General features: G+C 39.2%; 1 protein-coding gene across 1 annotated transcript in view; it reads left to right on the plus strand.

Annotated features, from left to right (window-relative positions):
- DNAH10 (dynein axonemal heavy chain 10) overlaps positions 1-22,263 on the plus strand; it is a 272,004-nt gene that overhangs the window by 70,130 nt on the left and 179,611 nt on the right. Inside the window, exons 20-24 of the mRNA XM_089653648.1 lie at positions 1,552-1,713; positions 2,136-2,343; positions 6,677-6,833; positions 11,721-12,197; positions 13,769-13,927. Coding sequence (XP_089509774.1) covers positions 1,552-1,713; positions 2,136-2,343; positions 6,677-6,833; positions 11,721-12,197; positions 13,769-13,927 — 1,163 coding nt within the window. The remainder of the gene's footprint in view (positions 1-1,551; positions 1,714-2,135; positions 2,344-6,676; positions 6,834-11,720; positions 12,198-13,768; positions 13,928-22,263) is intronic.

A 22,263-nucleotide genomic window follows, 5' to 3' on the forward strand; every position in this document is an offset into this window, starting at 1 on the left:
TCCTCTCTATATGTCCTGATGACTAATGTATCAGACTATAGGTGAGATCAATTCCAAAGTTTTCACTAGAAAAGGAATAGAGAGAAAAGCTTGACCCAAAAACAACTAAGAGAGAATGTCTATTTCCCTGGCAAGGTCTCTCCTCATTTCCTGTTCTATCTCAAGGAAGGAGTTGAAGAAAAATGTCCCCAAAGAAACACCATAAAAATTCCTGACAGCTTATTTTTACAATTTCAAACTCTATATAATACTAAAAAAATATTTTAGTTATAGGCAGAACGATTTTGAGAAAATCTGGAATGTCATTACACATTAAAAGAAATTTCATTGAACAGAAACAACATAGGAACAACAAGTGTAAAAATACACAATAAACTGGTTCTTATGGTGGTTTATGGATTTCCTAGCTTCATTCGCAGATGATCTTTTTTAGTAAGTCTATCAGTACAAATAATTATATAGCACACAAGACAATTACAGTCGAAGCAGTGAGATGATTTACTAAAAGTGAATAGGCTGTTCACTTTACATTGGAATTTTCACTTTGCAAGGTAGTTTACCCTTAGCAAAATTGTTTTTTTTGTGATGTGATTGGGTATTCTTTCCAAAGTAAATTTTCACCACACTCACTAAGATAAGCAAAAATTCCCTTGCAAAGCGAGCAACATTTTTGCCTTTAGTAAATCGACCCCAATATCTGCTACTACTGTGAGAAGAAAAGCTCATATAGAACAACCCATTACCTTAAAGTTGTAAAAGTCACAATTATGAAACATATTCCTGTTCACTTACAGTCATTTCACTGAAGAGGGTTGAATATTTTTAAAAACATTATCATGTATATTGCTAGCCAAGCATGCATTTTATCAGCAAATAGGAAGTCTAAAGATATGATAATACAGTGGACACTTACTAACATCATAACAACTAGATTTCACCAGTCATTAGCATGGAGCAACCATGACACTCAAATTGCTCGTTTTGGGTTATTGCACTTAATACATAAGTTACTTTGATAAGTAAGATCAAAACTTTCTATGGATCCAGTGCACCTCTTCATCTGAAGAATTTTAGCATGAATGAGATTCTAAAGTTGAGCTCAACTGGACTAGAAATGTGTACAGCACAGCCAGGTTTTGAGCTCTGACATTTCTTTGCAGACTACACTACAGTTGAGCTATATGGCCTACGCCTAAACTGGGGTACAGCTTGTTATTGCACAATGAAGGGGCAGCCGTGACATGATAAAGCCATCAATCTCCTTTCTCCTCCACTAGCCAGTAGTTCAGCACAGCAGCCAGGTGGAAGTTAGCAGCGACCTTAGTTGAGTGTTTACCAATCCTCATGGTGTGATTTCTGTAGTCACCCTGCAGATAAGCCAATCATCTTATGCCTCCACCCTCCAATTTCCTCACTTCTAAAATTAGTTTTAGAGGACAGCCTTGGATAAATTTATTAAAATATACAAAACCAGTAGTATCACATGGAATCTTATTTTTAACATTTGTTTCTATATTTTTATTTTATTATGTAGTTTTATTTTTCCTTTAGGTATTGCAGAGTACATCACTAGATGCAGCCAGGCTTTGTCAAAGTTTGAATCGCTGGTGCATAAAATTCAAAAGAATGCAAATGACATTGAAGGCAAGCTGTTAGCTATCGAATCAGCAAATCTCTTTAAATTTCTGACAAAAAAGTCTACAGACCTTCCAGGTAATAAAGCCTGAACATTCTATATTGAGAAAAAGAATCTGACTGTGCATGCTCAAGTGCCTATATAAGAGGTCAAAATATAACACAATGCTAGTGGTTCTGCTGAATTTATTCCACAGTTTTACTGTGTCTTGAATGAAAATACTCACTACAGATTTCTAAGCATCAAACAATTGACTGGAAAATGTCAGCTTTATAACCCTGGTTCTCTGATTGAACAGCATCTTTTACAGGAAAGCTCCAAAGCACATTTAGCTGGCAGAACATTTTGACATGCACTAGTTAACATATACCTTTTCTAACACTAGTTGTTTTTTAAGTATCATTTCTATTATTTCCGCATGTGATTTAATATATAACATTCTTTTGGACCCCATACGCAAGCTTTTTGACTATAATTTTTTTAATCTGTTTTTTTTTAGGTATAAAGGAATTCTTTGAATGCATAGAAATTGAACGAGCTAAGGACATTGAAATTATGATTAGAAAATATGTTGCCATTGGTTCCATTCTTACAAAAATAGAAGGTTTAGTGGTGAATACTAACACTGGTAAAAATCCAAAAATGACTCCATATTATGCATTCTGGGAAGGCAAAGTTTACAACACATTGACAAGAATGGTTTTAAAGTAAGTTTAATGCTTGTTTTATTTAAAATTGCAACTTTCACTACATTTAACTGCACAGATCAGAGGAAGACATTTTGTGAGCTGGCAGAAGCATAAAGAATCAGAGCAACAAATTCCTGAATAATATTATTTGGACCCATTAATTTAGGCTAGTAAGCACATCAAAGGTATTACTGATTTCCCACAAGCTTGATGGTTAAGCTAACCAGTCACTAATGGTGGGCATTTGTAATAATCTGTAGCTCTACTTTTAGATTGTTATATTATTGTTATTATTGTTTTTTTTATTATTTTTAACAGTTTTTTTTTTAAATTTGCTTTACTTATTTGCTATTTGCAGAGCAGAGGTATCAGGCTGAGTGTCAAGTTCTAAAGCTGTCAATTCGTCTCTAACAATAATGAACTATTGGTGCTTCTGCTTACAAAGCATATTCACTTTAGTAAATTAGGTTCACAGTACCTATAGTTGTCAAACAAGCCTTGTTTTGACCCATATCTGTGCTAGACTCAATATGCTGGCATCTTCACCTGTGGGTTCACCCCAGTAGTTTTTTAGTTGACCTTCCATGATCCAGTCTCTGTATAGAAGGTATAAGATAGAAGGTAAATAGCCGATTCTCTTATTCAGTATTTCAGTAAGACTTTATTGACCACAAGTAATGTACTCACATTTAGCAAAAGCATGTCACTAGTCTCTAATAGGTTTCTGTGATTGGTAGACATCCCAGTGGGTTGTCTGATTTCATCACAGTAAAATGGGAGTTCTTGAAAAAGACTGTATGTGAACACTCTGCAAAATATATTCCCATGGGCAACACGTTTAAAAGGCTAAAAATCAAACCTATGTGGCTTACGGCCAAAGTTAAAAAAGCTATAAATATTATGAAAAGTGCTTATATTAAATATAAAAATGAAGGAAAGTTATCATTATTATTATTGTTATTATACAGTATTTATAAAGCGCCGATAGTTCGCTAAGCGCTGTACATTACAAAGGGGGACAGAAGATGTGACAGAACAATAACAATACAATGCAAAACATGAGGGGATTGAGGGCCCTGCTCTTTCGAGCTTACAATCTAGGAGGGAGGGGATGGTGGCACAGGAGGAGATTTTCAGGGTGCGACTAAGGGAGAGGAGAGTAGTAAATCATCATTTAAATATTACAAATAATATAACAGAATATCTAAAAAGGAAATCAAGGCCGCAAAAATTTAAAACGAACGACAGATTGCAAAGGATAGAAAAACCCCCCAAAATTCTTCAAAAATAGTAATAGTAAAAAGATCCGGCTTGAGCATGTAGGCCATTTACAAAATAATCTAGAGAGGGTGACTGGAGACAAAGAGAAGGCAAATTTATTAAATACCTTCTTCAGCTCTGTGTATACGAAGGAGCATGGGGGACCTCTTGCCCGCAATGATCCACATTGGCTCACAACTGATATGATCCAGAAATATTTAGACAGAATAAAGCACCTGGACCAGATGGCATACACCCATAAGGCCTTAAGGAATTGAGCTCTGTCATTTCAAAGCCATTGTTTCTAATTTTTAGGGACTCTTTAATGACTGGCATAGTACCACTGGATTGGTGTAAGGCCAATGTGGTGCCAATATTTAAAAAGGGATCAAAATCTTTACCAAGTAATTATAGACCTATTAGTTTAACTTCTATAGTTGGGAAGATACTGGAGAGTTTAATGAAAGACCACATAGATGAGTTCTTGCTGGAAAAAAATATTTTAAGCAACAGACAGCATGGATTCATGAAAGACAGAAGTTGTCAAACAAATCTGATTTCTTTTTATGAGGAGGTGAGCAAAACCTTGGACAGACGGGTGGCGGTGGACTGTGTTTGACACAGTTCCCCACACACGGCTAATGTGTAAGGTAAAGTCTACATGCTTGGAAAAATCCGTATGTAACTGGATAGAAAACTGGCTAAAAGATGGTATTCAGAGAGTAGTGGTTAATGATTCATACTCTGAATGGTCTAGGGTTGTTAGTGGTGTACCCCAAGGTTCAGTGTTGGGATCCTTACCTTTTATTATATTTATAAACGATATAGGGTCTGGGATTAAAATTAGCATTTCAGTCTATGCAGATGACACCAAGCTTTGCAGTAGAATAACGTCCTTACAGGATGTCTCCAACTTACAAGCCAACCTCAATTGGGCAACTATGTGCAAATGAAGTTTAATGTTGATAAATGCAAGGTTATGCACTTAGGGGCTAAGAATATGCATGCATCATACATACTAGGGGGAGTACAACTGGGGGAATTAATGGTGGAGAAGGATCTGGGAGTTCTGGTAGATCATAAGCTTAATATGGCATGCAATGCCAAGCTGCGGTTTCTAAAGCGAGCAAAATCCTCTCTTGTATTAAAAGAGGTATAGAATAACGTCCTTACAGGATATCTTCAATTTACAAGCCAACCTCAATGCACTGTTTAATTGGGCAACTATGCGGCAAATGAGGTTTAATGTTGATAAATGTAAGGTAATGCACTTGTGGGACTAAGAATATGCATGCATCGTACATACTAGGGGGGATACAACTGGGGGAATCAATGGTGGAGAAGGATCTGGGAGTTCTGGTACATCACAAGCTTAATAATGGCATGCAATGCCAAGCTGCGGTTTCTAAAGCGAGCAAAATCCTCTTGTATTAAAAGAGGTATAGACTCCAGAGAGAGAGATATAATTTTACCCCTGTACAAATCATTAGTAATACCTCATCTGGAATATGCAGTTCAGTTTGGGCACCAATTCACAGAAAGAACATTGGGGAACTGGAGAAAGTACAGAGAAGGGTAACCAAACTAATAAGAGGCATGGAGGAGCTCAGCTATGAGGAAAGATTAGAGGAACTGAATATATTCTCTCTTGAGAAGAGGAGATTAAGGGGGGATATGATCAACATGTATAAATATATCAGTGGTTCATATAGTGAACTCGGTGTAGAGCTATTCATCATGAGGTAATCACAGAGGACAAGGGGGCACTCTTTACGTCTGGAGGAAAAGAGATTTAATCTCCAAATATGTAAAGATTTCTTCACAGTAAGAGCTGTAAAAATGTGAAATGGACTCCATCAAGAGCAGGGGCGGACTGACCATTTGGAAACTCGGGCACTGCCCGAGGGCCCGGGGTCAGTAGGGGGCCCCATGAGATGCCCCTGGTACCTTTTTAATAGGCTTTTTTGAATTTGGGCAAGGACACAGGGGCCCCATGATCCCCTATTGCCCAGGGGCCCCATGAGTTGTCAGTCTGCCCCTGCTCAAGAGTTGGTTCTGGCCAGCGCAGTGGATTGCTTTAAAGAAGACCTGGATTCTTTCCTAGATACATACAATATAACTGGATGCTACCATTTATAAGTAAAGTTGATCCAGGAAATTTCCAAATGCCTCTCGGGGGATCAGAAAGGAATTTTTTTCCCTGCGGGAGAAAATTGATTCATTCTTTGCTGGGTTTTTTTTTTCCTTCCTCTGGATCAGTTGTGGTTATAGCATTATAACTTTTTTTTTATGGTTGAACTGGATGGACGTTTGTCTTTTTTCAGCCAGACTAACTATGTAACCTGTGGATGGTGCCTTACAACCAACAAGGGGTTTTCCATCATGGGGAGTGCATCACTTAGTCAAGTTGTACATTTCACACCAATTTTACTATTTTCTTTACCATTTATTAAAATGGATGAACGCATTTTACTGGAAATTGCACCAAAGATACAGCAAACAGGATTATTTCTAACACTCTGCTCTAAATCACAAAGGTGTAAATATAGCTTTGTTCTGAGTGAAAGGCATGTGGGAATGTACTCTCCAGCTCTATGAGTTGGCAAAACTGGAGAATGCCAGGTTAGCTGTTGTTGCATTTGTACTTGTGAATACAAAAATATTTTAACTCTTTATTTTAATGATCTTATGAAGCGTTATGAATGAGCCTAGGAGACTATACATGTTTTTGGAGATAGTACTTAATATTCCAATCCAGAGAAAGGTAGTAATGTGTGTTGGAGATGAGTGGGTGTCAAACCGATGTTCCTACTTGTTGGATATCTCATGGGTAAATATTGCCAGATGCCATACCACCCATTAGTGAGCTCCGAAAGGTCAAACAGGGGCACAGATGCAGACTCTACAGCAAAGCCAATCATAATGTTAAATACTTCAGTCTTTGTAAATGTATGGAAAAGTTGACTTACATATTTAAATGTTATTATAGTTCCTTTTCAAGGTACTTGTGGATTCTTTTTGCTGTTTTACTATAGTGTTTGGCAGTATACTATTCTGAATACGCTTTAATATTTTATATTATTTTCTCCAGAAATTTCCAAGCTTTTAATGCTGCTATTATTGGGAAAACTCCACTCTTTCAAGTTGAAACAATTCTCTCTGCACCAGAAATTATATTACATCCTAATTTCAATGAAATTTTCAAGCTGATTGTTCAGTGCTACAAAGGATGTCTGGACACCACAAAGGTAGACCAAACCAAAAAATAAGTGGTTTATTTCTTGTTAAGTAACTGAGTATAGGGTCTTCTAAACAATTTCACCCATGTAGCTGGTAAAGTTTTCTTTACTCTTGTTTATAAATCATTCTAGTGAGTTGAAGACTATGATATATAACATATGATATATGTTCAAGACTATGATATATAACATTTTTTGGCAGGTACGATAAATATGAAATATTCAAAATATAAATATATATGAGGGGTGTTCAAGTGAAACCGGGACTTTTGAGTATAATAATAAAAGAACAAATTTCAAGGAGTGGAAACTGCATTTATCTTTCAACATACTCCCTCGCTACATCTATACACTTATTCCAGCATTTAACTAATGCCTGGAAAGCTTCGGCATAGAAAGATTTATCAGTACCCTGAACCATCCGAGGACAGCCTGCTTCACTGTTGTGTTCACTGTTGTGTTCACTGTTCCCACAGAAAGATTTGTCTCTTGTGAAATTTCACGACAGATTATGCATCGATTATTCAGCTGGGATCATCACTGACGGACATACGGCCATCTTTGAAACATTTACACCATTCAAATGTCTTACTGCTGCTTTGCATCTCGTCACTGTACTGTGCTTGAAGTCTTCTGTAGATATCCAAGGGTTTTACGTCTTCGTTCACAAGAAACTTAATCACCACACGCTGTTCCATGCACGCACTAACACTGCTGTCTGCTATTGGACTGGCGTGCGACCTGTGCACCGCCTGTCAGTAATAGGACACTCTTGCCACTTACTACTGTGTGTAGCACTGCCACACTAGCATCCCTTTTTATACCTATAAAATTAAAAGTCCCAGTTTGACTTGAATGCCCCTTGTACAATATATGAATTATACAAATTTGTGTTTTCCAGGTTCTTTGTCTACCAAGCTATCATTAACTGCTGTGCTGAAAACAAAGTTTTACACACAACTCAATGAGTCATAGGTGTGAATCATTCCTCTTTTCTGGTCTGTTCATAACAGGCCATATAGGTTCTCCTTTAGAGAAAGAGAGAGGGAAAGCTTCTGCTAAGAACCCAGGGTTAGCAGTTCTATGCATCACCCTGTGTTAAATGTTTATTTGTAAGTTATAGATTTTATATAGATTGAAAAGGACATAGAACATCTGTTTAAAATGGTATCATCTTAAAAAATTGGAATACAAATTTACACAAACCAATTATATTTTATCTTTTAAAGACGTTTCTTGTTATAGGTTTCCACCCTCTTAAGGCAAAGACCTGAGAGGCAAGGATTAAGGTCATGTGATTATTTATTTTGGTCTGTTTTGTAGTGGTTTGTCCAGTATATTGCCTAGTAACATTCTAGCAGGATAAAAACAGAATATCACTATTAAATATTTAGATTGGATGTAGCTGTAATACTTAATGCATGTTCACACTTACACTGTTTTAGTACTGTATGCATTGCAATATACAGTGCCTTGAAAAAGTATTCATACCACTTGAAGTTTTCCACATTTTGTGATGTTACAACCAAAAACGTAAATGTATTTGATAGGGATTTTATGTGATAGACAAACACAAAGTGGCACATAATTGTGAAGTGGAAGAAAAATGATAAATGGTTTTCAAATTTTTTTTTACAAATATGTGAAAAGTGCGGTTACATAGTTACATAGTTAGTCTGGCTAAAAAAGACAAAATCCATCCAGTTCAACCATTAAAAAAAAAAGATAAGTTATAATCCTACACCCACAGTTGATCCAGAGGAAGGCAAAAAAAAACAGCAAAGCATGATCCAATTTGCTCCTGCAGGAAAAAAAATTCCTTCCTGATCCCCTGAGAGGCAATTGGATATTCCCTGGATCAACTTTACCTATAAATGTTAGTATCCAGTCATATTCTGTGTATCTAAGAAAGAATCCAGGCCTTTTTTAAAGCAATCCACTGAGCTGGCCAGAACCAACTCTTGAGGGAGTCTATTCCACATTTACACTGCTCTCACTGAAACCTTTTCGTGTTTGGAGATTACATTTGTTTTTCCTCAAGACGTAAAGAGTGTCCCCTAGTCCTCTGTGATGACCTCATGATGAATAGCTCTACACCGAGTTCACTATATGAACCACTGATGTATTTATACATGTTGATCATATCCCCCCTAAATTCATTTCCTCTAATCTTTCCTCATAGCTGAGCTCCTCCATACCTCTTATCAGTTTGGTTGCCCTTCTCTGTATTTCCAGCTTCCAATGTTCTTTTTGTGAATTGGTGCCCAAAACTGAGCTGCATATTCCAGATGCGGTGTTACTAATGATTTGTACAGGGGTAATATGATGTCTCTCTCTCTGGAGTCTATACCTCTTTTAATACAAGAGAGGATTTTGCTCGCTTTAGAAACTGCAGCTTGGCATTGCATGCCATTATTAAGCTTATGATGTACCAGAACTCCCAGATCCTTCTCCACCATTGATTCCCCCAGTTGTATCCCCTCTAGTATGTATGATGCATGCATATTCTTAGTCCCCCAAGTGCATTACCTTACATTTATCAACATTAAACCTCATTTGCCACATACCGTATTTTTCGCTCCATAAGACGCACTTTTTTCCCTCCAAAAAAGGGGGGAAAATGTCAGTGCGTCTTATGGAGCGAATATAAAGCGGCTGGTCCGGTATTTCTGCTGCCACCATGTCAGAATACCGGGCCGGCCGCTCAGCTGTTGTCTCCTGCAGGGCCTTACCTGTTCCTCGCTCCAGCGCTGCACAGTCTTCCCGCGCTGGCTTCTGTGACAGTCGGGTGCCCACTGCGCATGTGCTGCGCTTTGTGAATGATCCGGTGTCTTCTGGGACACATGACAGGTGCAAGTCTTTTTGGATATGTCTATACCAGCTTTGCACATCTAGAGAGTGACATTTTTGCCCATTATTCTTTGCAAAATAGCTCAAGCTCTGTCAGATTGGATGGAGAGCGTCTGTGAACAGCAAATTTCGAGTCTTGCCACAGATTCTCAATTGGATTTAGGTCTGGACTTTGACTGGGCCATTCTAACACATGAATATGTTTTGATCTAAACCATTCCATTGTAGCACTGGCTGTATGGGTCGTTGTCCTGCTGGAAGGTGAACTTCCACCCCAGTCTCAAGTCATTTACAGGTTTTCTTCTAAGATTGCCCTGTATTTGGCTCCATCCATCTTCCCATCAACACTGACCAGCTTTCCTGTCTCTGCTGAAAAATCATCCCCTCAACATGATGCTGCCACCACCATGTTTCACGGTAGGGATGGTACGCTCAGAGTGATGTGCAGTGTTAGTTTTCCACCACACATAACATTTTGGTTTTAGGCCAAAAAGCAAAATTTTGGTCTCATCTGAAAAGGGCGCCTTCTTCCACATATTTGCTGTGTCCCCCACATGGCTTCTCGCAAATTGCAAACGGGACTTCTCTTAATGGCTTTCTCTCAACAATGTCTTTCTTCTTGCCACTCTTCCATAAAGACCAGATTTGTGGAGTGCACGACTAATAGTTGTTCTGTGGACAGATTCTTCCACCTGATCTGTTGATCTCTGTAGCTCCTTAAGAATTACCATGGGCCTCTTGTCTCTTCTCTGATTAATGCTCTCCTTGCCCAGTCTGTCAGTTTAGGAGGACAGCCATGTCTTGGTAGGTTTGCAGTTGTGCCATACTCTTTCCATTTTCGGATGATGGATTGAACAGTGCTCCATGAGATGTCCAAAGCTTGGGATATTTTTTTATAAACTAACCTTGCTTTAAACATATCCACAACTTTATCCCTGACCAGTCTGGTGTGTTCCTTGGCCTTTGTGATGTTGTTTGTTCACTAATGTTTCCTAACAAACCTCTGAAGGCTTCCCAGAACAGCTCTATTTATACTGAGATTAAATTACAAACAGATGTAACTGTTTACTAATTAGGTGACTTCTGACGGTGATTGGTTCCACTAGATTTTAGTAAGGGATATCAGAGTAAAGGGGGCTGAATACAAGTGCATGCCTCACTTTTCAGATATTTATTTTTAACAATTTTGAAAACCATTTATCATTTTTCTTCCACTTCCACAATTATTTGCCACTTTGCTTTGGTCTATCACATAAAATCTCAATAAAATACATTTACATTTTTGGTTGTAACATGTCAAAATGTGGAAAATTTCAAGGGGTATGAATACTTTTTCAAGGCACTGTAAAACATTAGATTTAGTGCCAAAATGTATTTACAACATCATTCACGTTGTTGCTCTTGTGTAAGGAGAAGTGAAAAGCAAACACTTTCAGTAAAAACTGGCCATGATTGAAATGCATTTTTCAGAGCAGTATCTCATTTTGCTTTCCTGTGAAAGGCTGAACTCTAGGCAGGTATGAAAAATAAATGAATGTGACTCTGTTAAATACAATGCACTTAGCAATGTAAATACTGAAAGTTATCCTAGTATCAGCCTCCTGTAGATCCTGTACATCAAGGCTGGAGCATGAGAGGAAGTAGTAGCATGGGGAGTTCATGAGTTCGTGTGCTGACAAGGAGCATGGTGATAGGAAAAGAAAGCATACTGACAGAGAGATGAGTTCATCACTGAGCTGCTTTTCCTTTCACTCTCCAGTCACTAGCTAGGTTTGGTCCCGGACAATCTTCTTCTTCTCTTACTTCTTCTCAGAAGAAGTAAGTTAAATGATGCTGGCCACCAGGACATCCAGCAGGAGATAAAAATACTGCAGGGAAAATATCTGGATTGAAAGTGAATATTGCAGCAAAACCTAGTTTTGTTTTTTTACTTTTAATGGGCTATTCATTGTTATCTTTTTTTAGTTTTTGCTGGAGTTCTGCTTTAAAATAGTAGATGTATATAAGTAAATTACAATATTTTCTAACAGCAACATTTTCTTTCAGAATTTTGTACGGTGGATGCATGGAACATGCATTCTCTGCCCTCCTCAAAAAGCAGAAGAGGATGAGCCTTTTGTCTACAGTTTCTACAGTGAAATATATCAGATCCCTCAAATCATAGAACAAGCAGTCACGATCAGTCAGAACATGCACAAGCTGCTCACTTCCCTCACCAAGTACCTGAACAGATGGAAGAGATACCGGCCTTTGTGGAAGTTGGATAAAGCCATTGTCCTGGAGAAGTTTGCTGCTAAAAAGCCTTCTTGTGCCACCTATGATGAAAAATTGCAGTTTTACAGCAGGCTAGCTCTAGAGGTTACCCAGCAGCCTTTAATTAAAGATGAACAATGTATTAGACTTTATCTGGGCCCTTTAGCATACACAGTGCAGGAAAATGCAAGGACATGGGTAAATTCACTAGGTCACCTGCTAAACGAGTCTGCACGGGAGGAACTCTACAGCCTCAGAGATGAGCTGGAGGTATGTTTTGTAGACATTACTGTACTATATTATGCACCATTCAGGTCCTCCTTATGAATGCTATAAGGAAATCTGCATAGAATAAATATGAAAGTGGTCAATGCTGAGCTTTGTCTATCTTCAGTACTTTCTGAATCACTCTGAATCCATATCAAGCATGCAGATCAGTAATCTCTGAGTAAAGTCAGAGTTCCCTGCATACTTGTTCTGAATCATGAAGTTCTAAGGCCAATGGATTAACATGGCAAACAGGAAACCTGCACCTCCAGAAGAAAACTAATGGTCATTAATGGTAGCCTGCATAGTTCTGTAGTACAGCTTTAAAGGGTTAGTTCACCTTTACCAAAAAACTGCCTATACAGGTAAGGGGCATTTGTAGATTAAACAAACTGTGCAGCTCTGATGAAAGTTGAATAATGCTGTTGCCTTTACATACCTCATGAAGCCTGGCTGGAATACTTCCATGGATGTTGCTAAGAGAAGCTTGGGCCTTACTGGTCACCATCACAAGAGTGAGCAATTTCTCTGATTCAAACCTCCTCACCTGCACTTTTTCTCCCATGATGCAGTAGCTCTGAGCTCAGCCTTTGAGAGTTCACTCCAGTGATGGTGGAGTAACAGCTAGGCCTCTCTTAGCAACATCATAGTAATGTCCCGGGAGTATTCCAGTCTGGCTTCAGGAGGTATGTAAATGGCCTACAACTATAGCAAGGTCTTTATTCAACTTTGGCCAGAATTGCACAGTTTGTTTACATCTACAGACACCCCTTATCTGCAAAGGCAGTTTTTTTAAAAAGCTGAACTAACCCTATAAAGCCTTATGTTTAAAAAAGCTTTTTCAGTGTTTTCTTTATAATATACCAGTATGCTTTTGGGTGCAGATGTTCAAAGGACTGACCATGTATGGAGCATTGAAACTTTGCATTGAAAAATGTTATTCAATTCATCTGCTGATAGAGCAATGATAAGAGAATGCAAGACTGTTTATTTTTTTGTGTAGGGCATGTACAGCAAACGTGGAACAGTATTTATTTATGCTGGGTACAAATGAAATTGTTTGGGTGTTTGATTGTTCCTATAGGACTAATCAGACGTCTTTTTGTATGCTACCTCTACGCTCAGATCCCACGTCTCATGCCACACGATCCTACCATTGTCTTGAGCCCAACTGTCATTCAACTGATCTTGGTTCTACAATCATGAGGCCTAAAACACTAGAAGATTAATATGGGATGTGGAATAAAAAGAAATCGGCTGTCTTCTCTGTTCTATGACTTGCATTGTGTTTTGTTTAGATGACATTTCCATTAGAAAAATAAGGGCTCGTTCACACCAAGGTGCAGAGGCATCAGATTTTCTGCATGCATGCTGCAAGGGTTCAACACAATCAAGTGTTCTCTATGTGCTCTGTTCACACCACAACTCGAGTAATCACCACAACTGCAAGTGAAATCTGTGCTTCAGTTTCCATCAGTTTTTCTGCACATATGATATGAACAAGGCCGAAAAGCTTATACAGTATTTCAAGTTCTGTTTATTTCCTATTTAATTTTTTTTATTTTGTATTGTAGAAGCTATCATTAAATTTATTGCAAACTCCAGATACACTTGAAGATCTTAAGTTTGTCCTTGCCACCATTGCAAATATAAGAGATATGTCTTTACTGGCAGAAATGCGATATCGAGACATCCAAGAGAGGTATAGAACTCTGGCTATGTATAATATTGAGGTGAGTAAAGTCTGCCACAATACATAAACATGTGTAGCACTAACCCCTTAGGTGTCACTGAGTTTTGGGTACTCCTAAGCTATGCACGGCCAGGCAACACTCATTTCCAACACTTTGCACACTGAAGTAAAAAAACAGTCCTTGAGTTTGGTTTTGTGATTATATTAGGGGGTTAAGAACTTGGATGGAGTCTAGGGGTATGTGGCACTGCGGAACTCGAAGAAAAACTCTTTAGCAACTATGTACAAAAGTGCTGATAGCAACAGTCTCTTTCCTTGAAGAGCTCCAAAGACTCTTCCTAGTGTACCTCCTCAGACACCAGATGATTACTCCTCTGCACCCTGCTGCACTGAGGGTATTCTCTAGGCCAGTGGTCGGCAAGCCGCGGCTCGCGAGCCACATGCGGCTCTTTACACACTTTAATGCGGCTCTTCTGTGTGCCGGGCGCCCGCTCCCCTCCCTCCTCTCGGGCGGCCGCCCCAAAAGTCAGGACTCTGCAGCTAGCCCAGCAATGGGCAAACTACGGCCCGGCGGACCTTTTAATCCGGCCCGCGGAGCGTGGCAAACATTGGCTGTCAGGATGTAGGCGGGGCAGCCAGGATGTAGGCGGGGCAGCGTGACGAACTCCTCTCCTCTCACAGTCCGCCCTGAAGACCGGAACGGCGTGGGAACACGGCGAGAGGAACGCGCGGAGCAAAGGTAAGTGAATTGACACAATATGGGGAATGAATTACTATAGGGGGGATGAATTACTATATGGGGGATGAATTACTATGGGGGATGAATTACTATATGGGGGATGAATTACTATGGGGGATGAATTACTATATGGGGGATGAATTACTATATGGGGGATTAATTACTATGGGGGATGAATTACTATATGGGGGATGAATTACTATGGGGGATGAATTACTATGGGGGATGAATTACTATAGGGGGGATGAATTACTATATGGGGGATGAATTACTATGGGGGATGAATTACTATATGGGGCATTAATTACTATGGGGGATGAATTACTATATGGGGGATGAATTACTATGGGGGATGAATTACTATATGGGGGATTAATTACTATGGGGGATGAATTACTATATGGGGGATGAATTACTATGGGGGATGAATTACTATATGGGGGATGAATTACTATGGGGGATGAATTACTATATGGGGGATGAATTACTATGGGGGATGAATTACTATATGGGGGATGTATTTTCAGTTTTAAAAATATGGCTCTCAAAATAAATTTCAATCGTGGTTTTGGCGAGATTTGACTCAGTTGAAAAAAAAGGTTGCCCACCACTGCTCTAGGCAAAGGGACCCAGAAGCTGCCAATTTAGCACAAACAGTCCCATTTGAGAAGCTAGTTGGGTCTTTTACCTGACTGCCCACTCCTCTTATCTTGCCCAGGAGGTGTAAGAGTACTCATACTGTCCTTCCCTATCAACTTAGTGGGTTGGTGGCTGCCTTCAGGCCTTTTGCTGGGCTGGCTCCTTTCCTGCTGCTAAGAATGTCCTCCGCAGGGTACAGGGGCACAGTGGAAGTCCTTTTTTCCAGCAAGCTCCCTGTAGGTAGGCCCTCTCCCTGGGGTTCCCTCTCAGGCTCCACACTCTAGCCTTTCTCACTTCATCTTCCACCCAACACTGACCCCTGCTCCCTAGGCCCCGCCATATTTGAGGGTTGCCCTGGTCATCATGCCCAGCCTCCTGCCAGGGGATTGGCTAGGATCCCTCAAACATGCAGATCTGGGCCTCCTCCATCCCTCCTTCAGAAAGCTCTCAGGTTTCCGTAGAGGTGGGAGGGCTCTAAAATCCCTGACCTGATAGAGCCTCCCAGCCTCTCCTGAGGTAACCTCACTCCCCAGGCTGACTCATTCCTGGCTGCTAAATTTATCTAGATAACGTGGAGGACATAACACATGTCTAACATGGTGCATTTTAAAATAAGTGTGTTTTTTTACTATAGGCTCCCACACATCACACTTAAAGTATACTAAACCTAAAAACAAAAATGTAATATATTGCAGCTTTACAGTCCTCAAACGTAGTGCTAATTCTGCAAATAATACACTTCCTTTCCCTGGGTATCAAGGCTCACTTCTCCATTCTATCTGCAGAGGGGGTCATGGTTCCCACCAGACCAGTCTTCAAACATGCTCACATTGCCTCCATAACATGGAGGCTGATGGGATCATTAGTTTATAGAAGAAAGATAAGATAAGGTTACTTCATTTCATCTCACAGAAAGTGACAAGGACACTGCATTTCTAGAAAGGTCAACAGTTTTTTGTGTACTTACTGAAAATGTTCTCTGCCTGAAAAATTACAACTAATACAGCCATCTGATAAGGATTTGTAAGCTGCAATAAGCTGCCTTTGAGGTTAGATAATCTTTAAAAAAAATTTTTTTCTTAGGTAATGAGATGCTGCCACTTTGTCCCTTCAGGGCAATGTGACAGAGGCTGTGTAACAACTTCTGATAATTGCCTCTCCAGTGATCCCCTACTGCTCATTCCCAGCCAACACTTCCAATTTTGGAGGAATATGTGACCTCCCACGATGCAGTACACAGGCCATAGCACTAACACATGACAAGGAGATGATATCACTGATCATTCTAGGCTACTCATATAGCATCATTGCTGCAATATAACATCATTAACATCTATCAATGGGTCATATACTTTGTCAGTTCATTTTGTAGAATTAAGACTGAAGAATGTATATGTATTTTGAGCAGGCAGATTGAAATAACCTCCATGTATAGTTAGGTCCATATATATTTGGACACAGGCACAATTTTTATACTTTTGGCTATGTATGCCACCAGAATAAATTCAAACTAAACGATCCAAATAAATTTGAAGTGCAGACTTTCAGCTTTAATTCAAGGGGTTGAACATAAATAAGTACAAATTTTAGGAACTGCAACCATTTTTATACACAGTCCCTCCATTTCAGGGGCTCAAATGTAATTGGACAAATGAATATAATCATAAATAAAATATTATTTTTTTATATTTTGCTGAGAATCCTTTACTGTGAATGACTACCTGAAGTCTGGAACCCATGGACATTACCAAAGACTGGGTTTCCTTCTTTCTGATGCTTTGCCAGGCTCTAACTGCAGCTGTCTTCAGTTGTTCTTTGTTTGTGGGTCTTTCTGCCTTTAGTTTTGCCTTCAACAAGTGAAATGCATACTCAACTGGGTTGAGATCAGGTGATTGACTCGGCCATTGCAGAACATTCCACTTCCTTTCCTTCAAAAGCTCATGGGTTGCTTTTTCAGTGTGTTTTGGATCATTGTCCATCTGTATTGTGAACCTCTGTCCAATCAACTTTACTGCATTTGGCTGAATCTGGGCTGTTCTCTAAACACCACAGAATTCATCCGGCTGCTTCTGTCTTCTGTCACATCATCAATAAACACCAATGACACAGTGCCACTGGAAGCCATGCATGCCCATGCCATCACACTGCCTCCACCATGTTTTACAGATGATGTTGTGTGCTTTGGATCATGAGCTGTTCCAAACATTCTCCACACTTTTTTCTTCCCATTATTCTGGTACAGATTAATCTTAGTTTCATACGTCCAAAGAATGCTTTTCCAGAACTGGTCTGGCTTTTTTAGATGTTTTTTGGCAAAGTCTAATCTGGCTTTTCTATTCTTCAGGCTTATGAATGGTTTGCACCTTGTGGTGAACCCTCTGTATTTGCTCTTGTGAAGTCTTCTCTTGATTGAAGACTTTGACAATGATACACCCAGCTCCTGGAGAGTGTTCTTCACTTGACTGGATGTTGTGAATGGGTGTTTCTTTACCATAGAAAGGATCCTGCGATAATCCACCACTGTTGTCTTCTGTGGATGTCCATTCCTTTTTATGTTGCTGAGCTCACCTGTGCATTCTTCTTTCCTCAGAATGTACAAAACTGTTGATTTGGCCATTCCTATTGTTGCTGCTATCTCTCTGATGGATTTGTTTTGTTTTTGAAGCCTTACAATGTACTGTTTCACTTGCACGGACAGCTCCTTTGAACGCATGATGTAGGTTAACAGCAATAGATTCGAAATACAAATACCATACTTAGAATCAACTCCAGACCTTTTACCTGCTTAATTGATGAAGAAATAATGAAGGAGTAGCCCACACCTAGCCACGAAACAGATTTTGATTCAATTGTCCAATTACTTTTGGTCCCTTGAAAAAGGGGGGATGGCTGATCTTAAGAGATAAATGAGGATGTCCTCCTGCGCTTTATATGGATGTGATCCCTATAATTATAGCTGCTGCCACTCAACTTAGACCAATAAGTGTTAAATAAACATACATAAATTAGTGAAGCGCTATATCAACCTAAATCATAACCATAGATAAATTCATGCTAATTGTGCCACTTGTGTCAACATAATAGTGCTCAGTGATAAATGACCCATAAACAGGAGTATATCCGTATGGTGAAATTATTACACAAAAATAAAGTGAATATATTACCAGTGATAAAAAATATCATGTGCATAAAATATTCAATCCTAATAATCATTCAATATATTACCATATAAATGTGAATCACAAATATAAAAAAAATCCGTGAATGATCAAAATGTAAAGTCCATGCAAGTGAAACTGTGTTAAAAAGGTGATCTTCACTCTGGTGAATAAATCCTCAAATGGCAGCAATGCCTGCTCACCTCCACACAATGACCCACACAGGGCCAAAGGACTAATAATCTCCTCTGTACCAGATCCTCATAAATATGCTCCTCATCCAGGGACCACAAGGTAAATGGAGACTCCTCCCCCAGCGTATCTATTCCGCTCCACCTCCACTCAATAGCATATAAGTGAGACACAAAAAGATCCTTTTATAGTGCAATGATGTTTATTTGGAAGTAAATATAAAATAAAATTGCACTCACATGTATTCCCCTAGTACATCAGCCTGCCACCACATCCCATGGGTGTACTGCATGGAACCTGGGGAAACCAATATGGTCGCTGTGTCCACACATGCATCACCTCGTGACCAGAAATGGCGTACCGACGCGTTGCGTCACGTACGTCGTGACTTCATCAGGGTTACAGTAGGATACATTTTTCATTGATAAATATATCAGTACATTTACACTATTAATAATGTTAAATAATTGCTTTCATTTGAGATTTGGGATGGGAAATCATATATATAATTGCAGGATCAATGCTATGTTGCTAATGTCATTAACCAATAGCCGCCTGGCCAATAGCCATTTGGCGGCCGGCAAAATGCTGTAGAATTCCAGGTGGACACCATATGGCGTCCTCCCGGGCATGCACAGTTTTCTCGCTTGCAGAGCCGCGCAGCGGCACGATCTGTCACCGGCCGTGTACCTTGGACACGGCCGATGACAGATCTGAGTACCGGCCCCCGTTGCCGGTACCATGTGACCTGCTGTGACCAATCACAGCAGGTCACATGACAGTTGTATACAATGGATGGCTTCATTCATGCCATCCATTGTATACTAGTGTCTAGCTGTGAATGGTCACAGCGATCACATGCACATGTCATGTGATTAGCTGTGGCCAAATCACAGCTAAGCACAAAAAAAAAAAACCCTGATTCTTTGCTATAAGCAAATTGTGTAAAAAAAAAAAAAATACTGATCACTTCCCCAAAGTACTTTGGACATATGAAATATGAAAAAAAATCTTAAAAAAAAGAATAAAAATGTAATAAAAAATTAAAAATAATTAAAAAAAAATATATATATATATATTTTTCATACTGTCACCAGTCAGTGTCCCTGATCACCGCCATGCCAGTTATATGATGACGCTGTACTGCACTGGTGACAATATGTAAAAAAAAAAAGTGAAAATAATTTTTTTATTTTTTTCATTTTCCAAGAAATTATGACAAAAAAATACAACTTCAAAAAACTCGCCATGCCTCTTATGAAGTACGACGGACTGTTTACTTTGCAAAAAGGGGTCATTTGGGGGATATCTGTACTGTTCTGACATTCTTGGACCTCAAGAAATTAGATTGGCTGTCAGTACTTCAGGATTGATCAATATTCAGATCTATACCATAGTGTGTGAACTCTATAACTTTCCTACAAACTAAAAAATACATCCTAATTTTGGTTATTTTCACCAAAGACATGTAGTAGAATACATCTTGGCCTAAATTTATGAAGAACAATTATTTATTTGCAAACTTTTAAACAGAAACAAAGAAAAACGTGTTTTTTTTCAAAATTTTCGGTCTTTTTTTTGTTAATTTAGGTGATTAAATACCACCAAAAGAAATCTCTAGTTGTGTGAAGAAAATGATAAAATTTGAGTTTGGGTACAGTGTTGTATGTCCGCGCAATTGTCATTCAAAGTGTGAGAGCGCTGAAACCTGAAAAATGGCCTGGGAGGGAAGGGGGTAAAAGTGCCCGGTATGAAAATGGTTAATTTACCTTCACCAAAGCTGATAAAAATTGTAGCTCTTGTTTTCCCTAATATGCTGTAAAAGTTTGAATGATTGTGTTTTTTTGTTTTTCTTATTTATGTAAGATAGATAACATAAAATAAAGATAAATAGTTTTATACAGGTGAAACTTGAAAAATTAGAATATTTTGCAAAAGTTCATTTATTTCAGTAATGCAACTTAAAAGGTGAAACTAATATATGAGAGAGACTCATTACATGCAAAGCAAGATAGTTCAAGCCATGATTTGTCATTATTGTGATGATTATGGCTTACAGCTCATGAAAACCCCAAATCCACAATCTCAGAAAATTAGAATATTACATGCAATCAATAAATCAAGGATTGTACATAGAACAATATCGGACCTCTGAAAAGTATAAGCATGCATATATACTCAGTACTTGGTTTGGGCCCCTTTTGCAGCAATTACTGCCTCAATGTGGCATGGCACAGAAGCTATCAGCCTGTGGCACTGCTGAGGTGTTATGGAAGACCAGGATGCTTCAATAGCCGCCTTCAGCTCTTCTGCATTGTTTGGTCTCATGTCTCTCATCTTTCTCTTGGCAATGCCCCATAGATTCTCTATGGGGTTCAGGTCAGGCGAGTTTGCTGGCCAATCAAGCACAGTAATCCCACGGTCATTGAACCAGGTTTTGGTGCTTTTGGCAGTGTGGGCAGGTGCCAAGTCCTGCTGGAAAATGAAGTCAGCATCCCCATAAAGCTCATCTGCAGAAGGAAGCATGAAGTGCTCCAAAATCTCCTGGTAGACGGCTGCGTTGACACTGGACTTAATGAAGCACAGTGGACCAACACCAGCAGATGACATGGCTCCCCAAATTAACACAGACTGTGGAAACTTCACACTGGACTTCAAGCATCTTGCAGTGTGTGCCTCTCCATTCTTCCTCCATACTCTGGGTCCTTGGTTTCCAAATGAGATGCAAAAGTTGCTCTCATCAGAAAAGAAGACTTTGGGCCACTGAGCAACAGACCAGGTCTGTTTTTCTTTAGCCCAGGTAAGACGCTTCTGATGTTGTTTGTTGTTCAGGAGCGGCTTGTCAAGAGGAATATGGCATTTGAAGTCCATGTCCAGCCTCAGTCCACTGCTTGTGAATGTCCCCAACACTTTTGAATGGCCTTTTCCTGACAATCCTCTCCAGGCTGTGGTCATCCCTAATGCTTGTGCACCTTTTTCTTCCACACTTTTCCCTTCCACATAACTTTCTATTAATCTGCTTTGATACAGCACTTTGGGAACATCCAACTTCTTTTGCAATTATCTTTTGAGGCTTTCCCTGCTTATGGAGGGTGTCAATGATGGTTTTCTGCACAACTGTCAGGAAAGCAGTCTTTCCCATGATTGTGATTTCTACTGAACCAGACTGAGAGACCATTTAAAGGCTCAGGAACCCTTTGCAGGTGTTATGGCTTAATTAGCTGATTAGAGTAGGACACTTTGAGCCGAGAATATTGCACCTTTTCACAATATTCTAATTTTCTGAGATTGTGGATTTGGGGTTTTCATGAGCAGTAAGCCATAATCATCACAATTTTGACAAATTATGGCTTGAACTATCTTGCATGTATTGAGTCTATCTCATATATTAGTTTCACCTTTTAAGTTGCATTACTGAAATAAAGGAACTTTTGCACAATATTCTAATTGTTTGAGTTTCACCTGTATATTTAGGGTGGCTGAAGTAATATGTTTGAAGCCCTGTTATCTATTGTTCCCATACTATAAATTAAAATAAGTAGAAAACTCACAGAGGTTCTAACCTTTTCATATTCTTATAAAAAGTATTTATTTTTTCATTCTGACTTCCTGTCACCAGGACAGAAAATGAAATTAAATCCCCCAAAC

Source organism: Staurois parvus, unplaced genomic scaffold, assembly GCF_062004578.1.
Source record: "Staurois parvus isolate SC_StPar_1 unplaced genomic scaffold, SC_StPar_1.0 ptg000719l, whole genome shotgun sequence".
NCBI classification, from domain to species: domain Eukaryota; kingdom Metazoa; phylum Chordata; class Amphibia; order Anura; family Ranidae; genus Staurois; species Staurois parvus.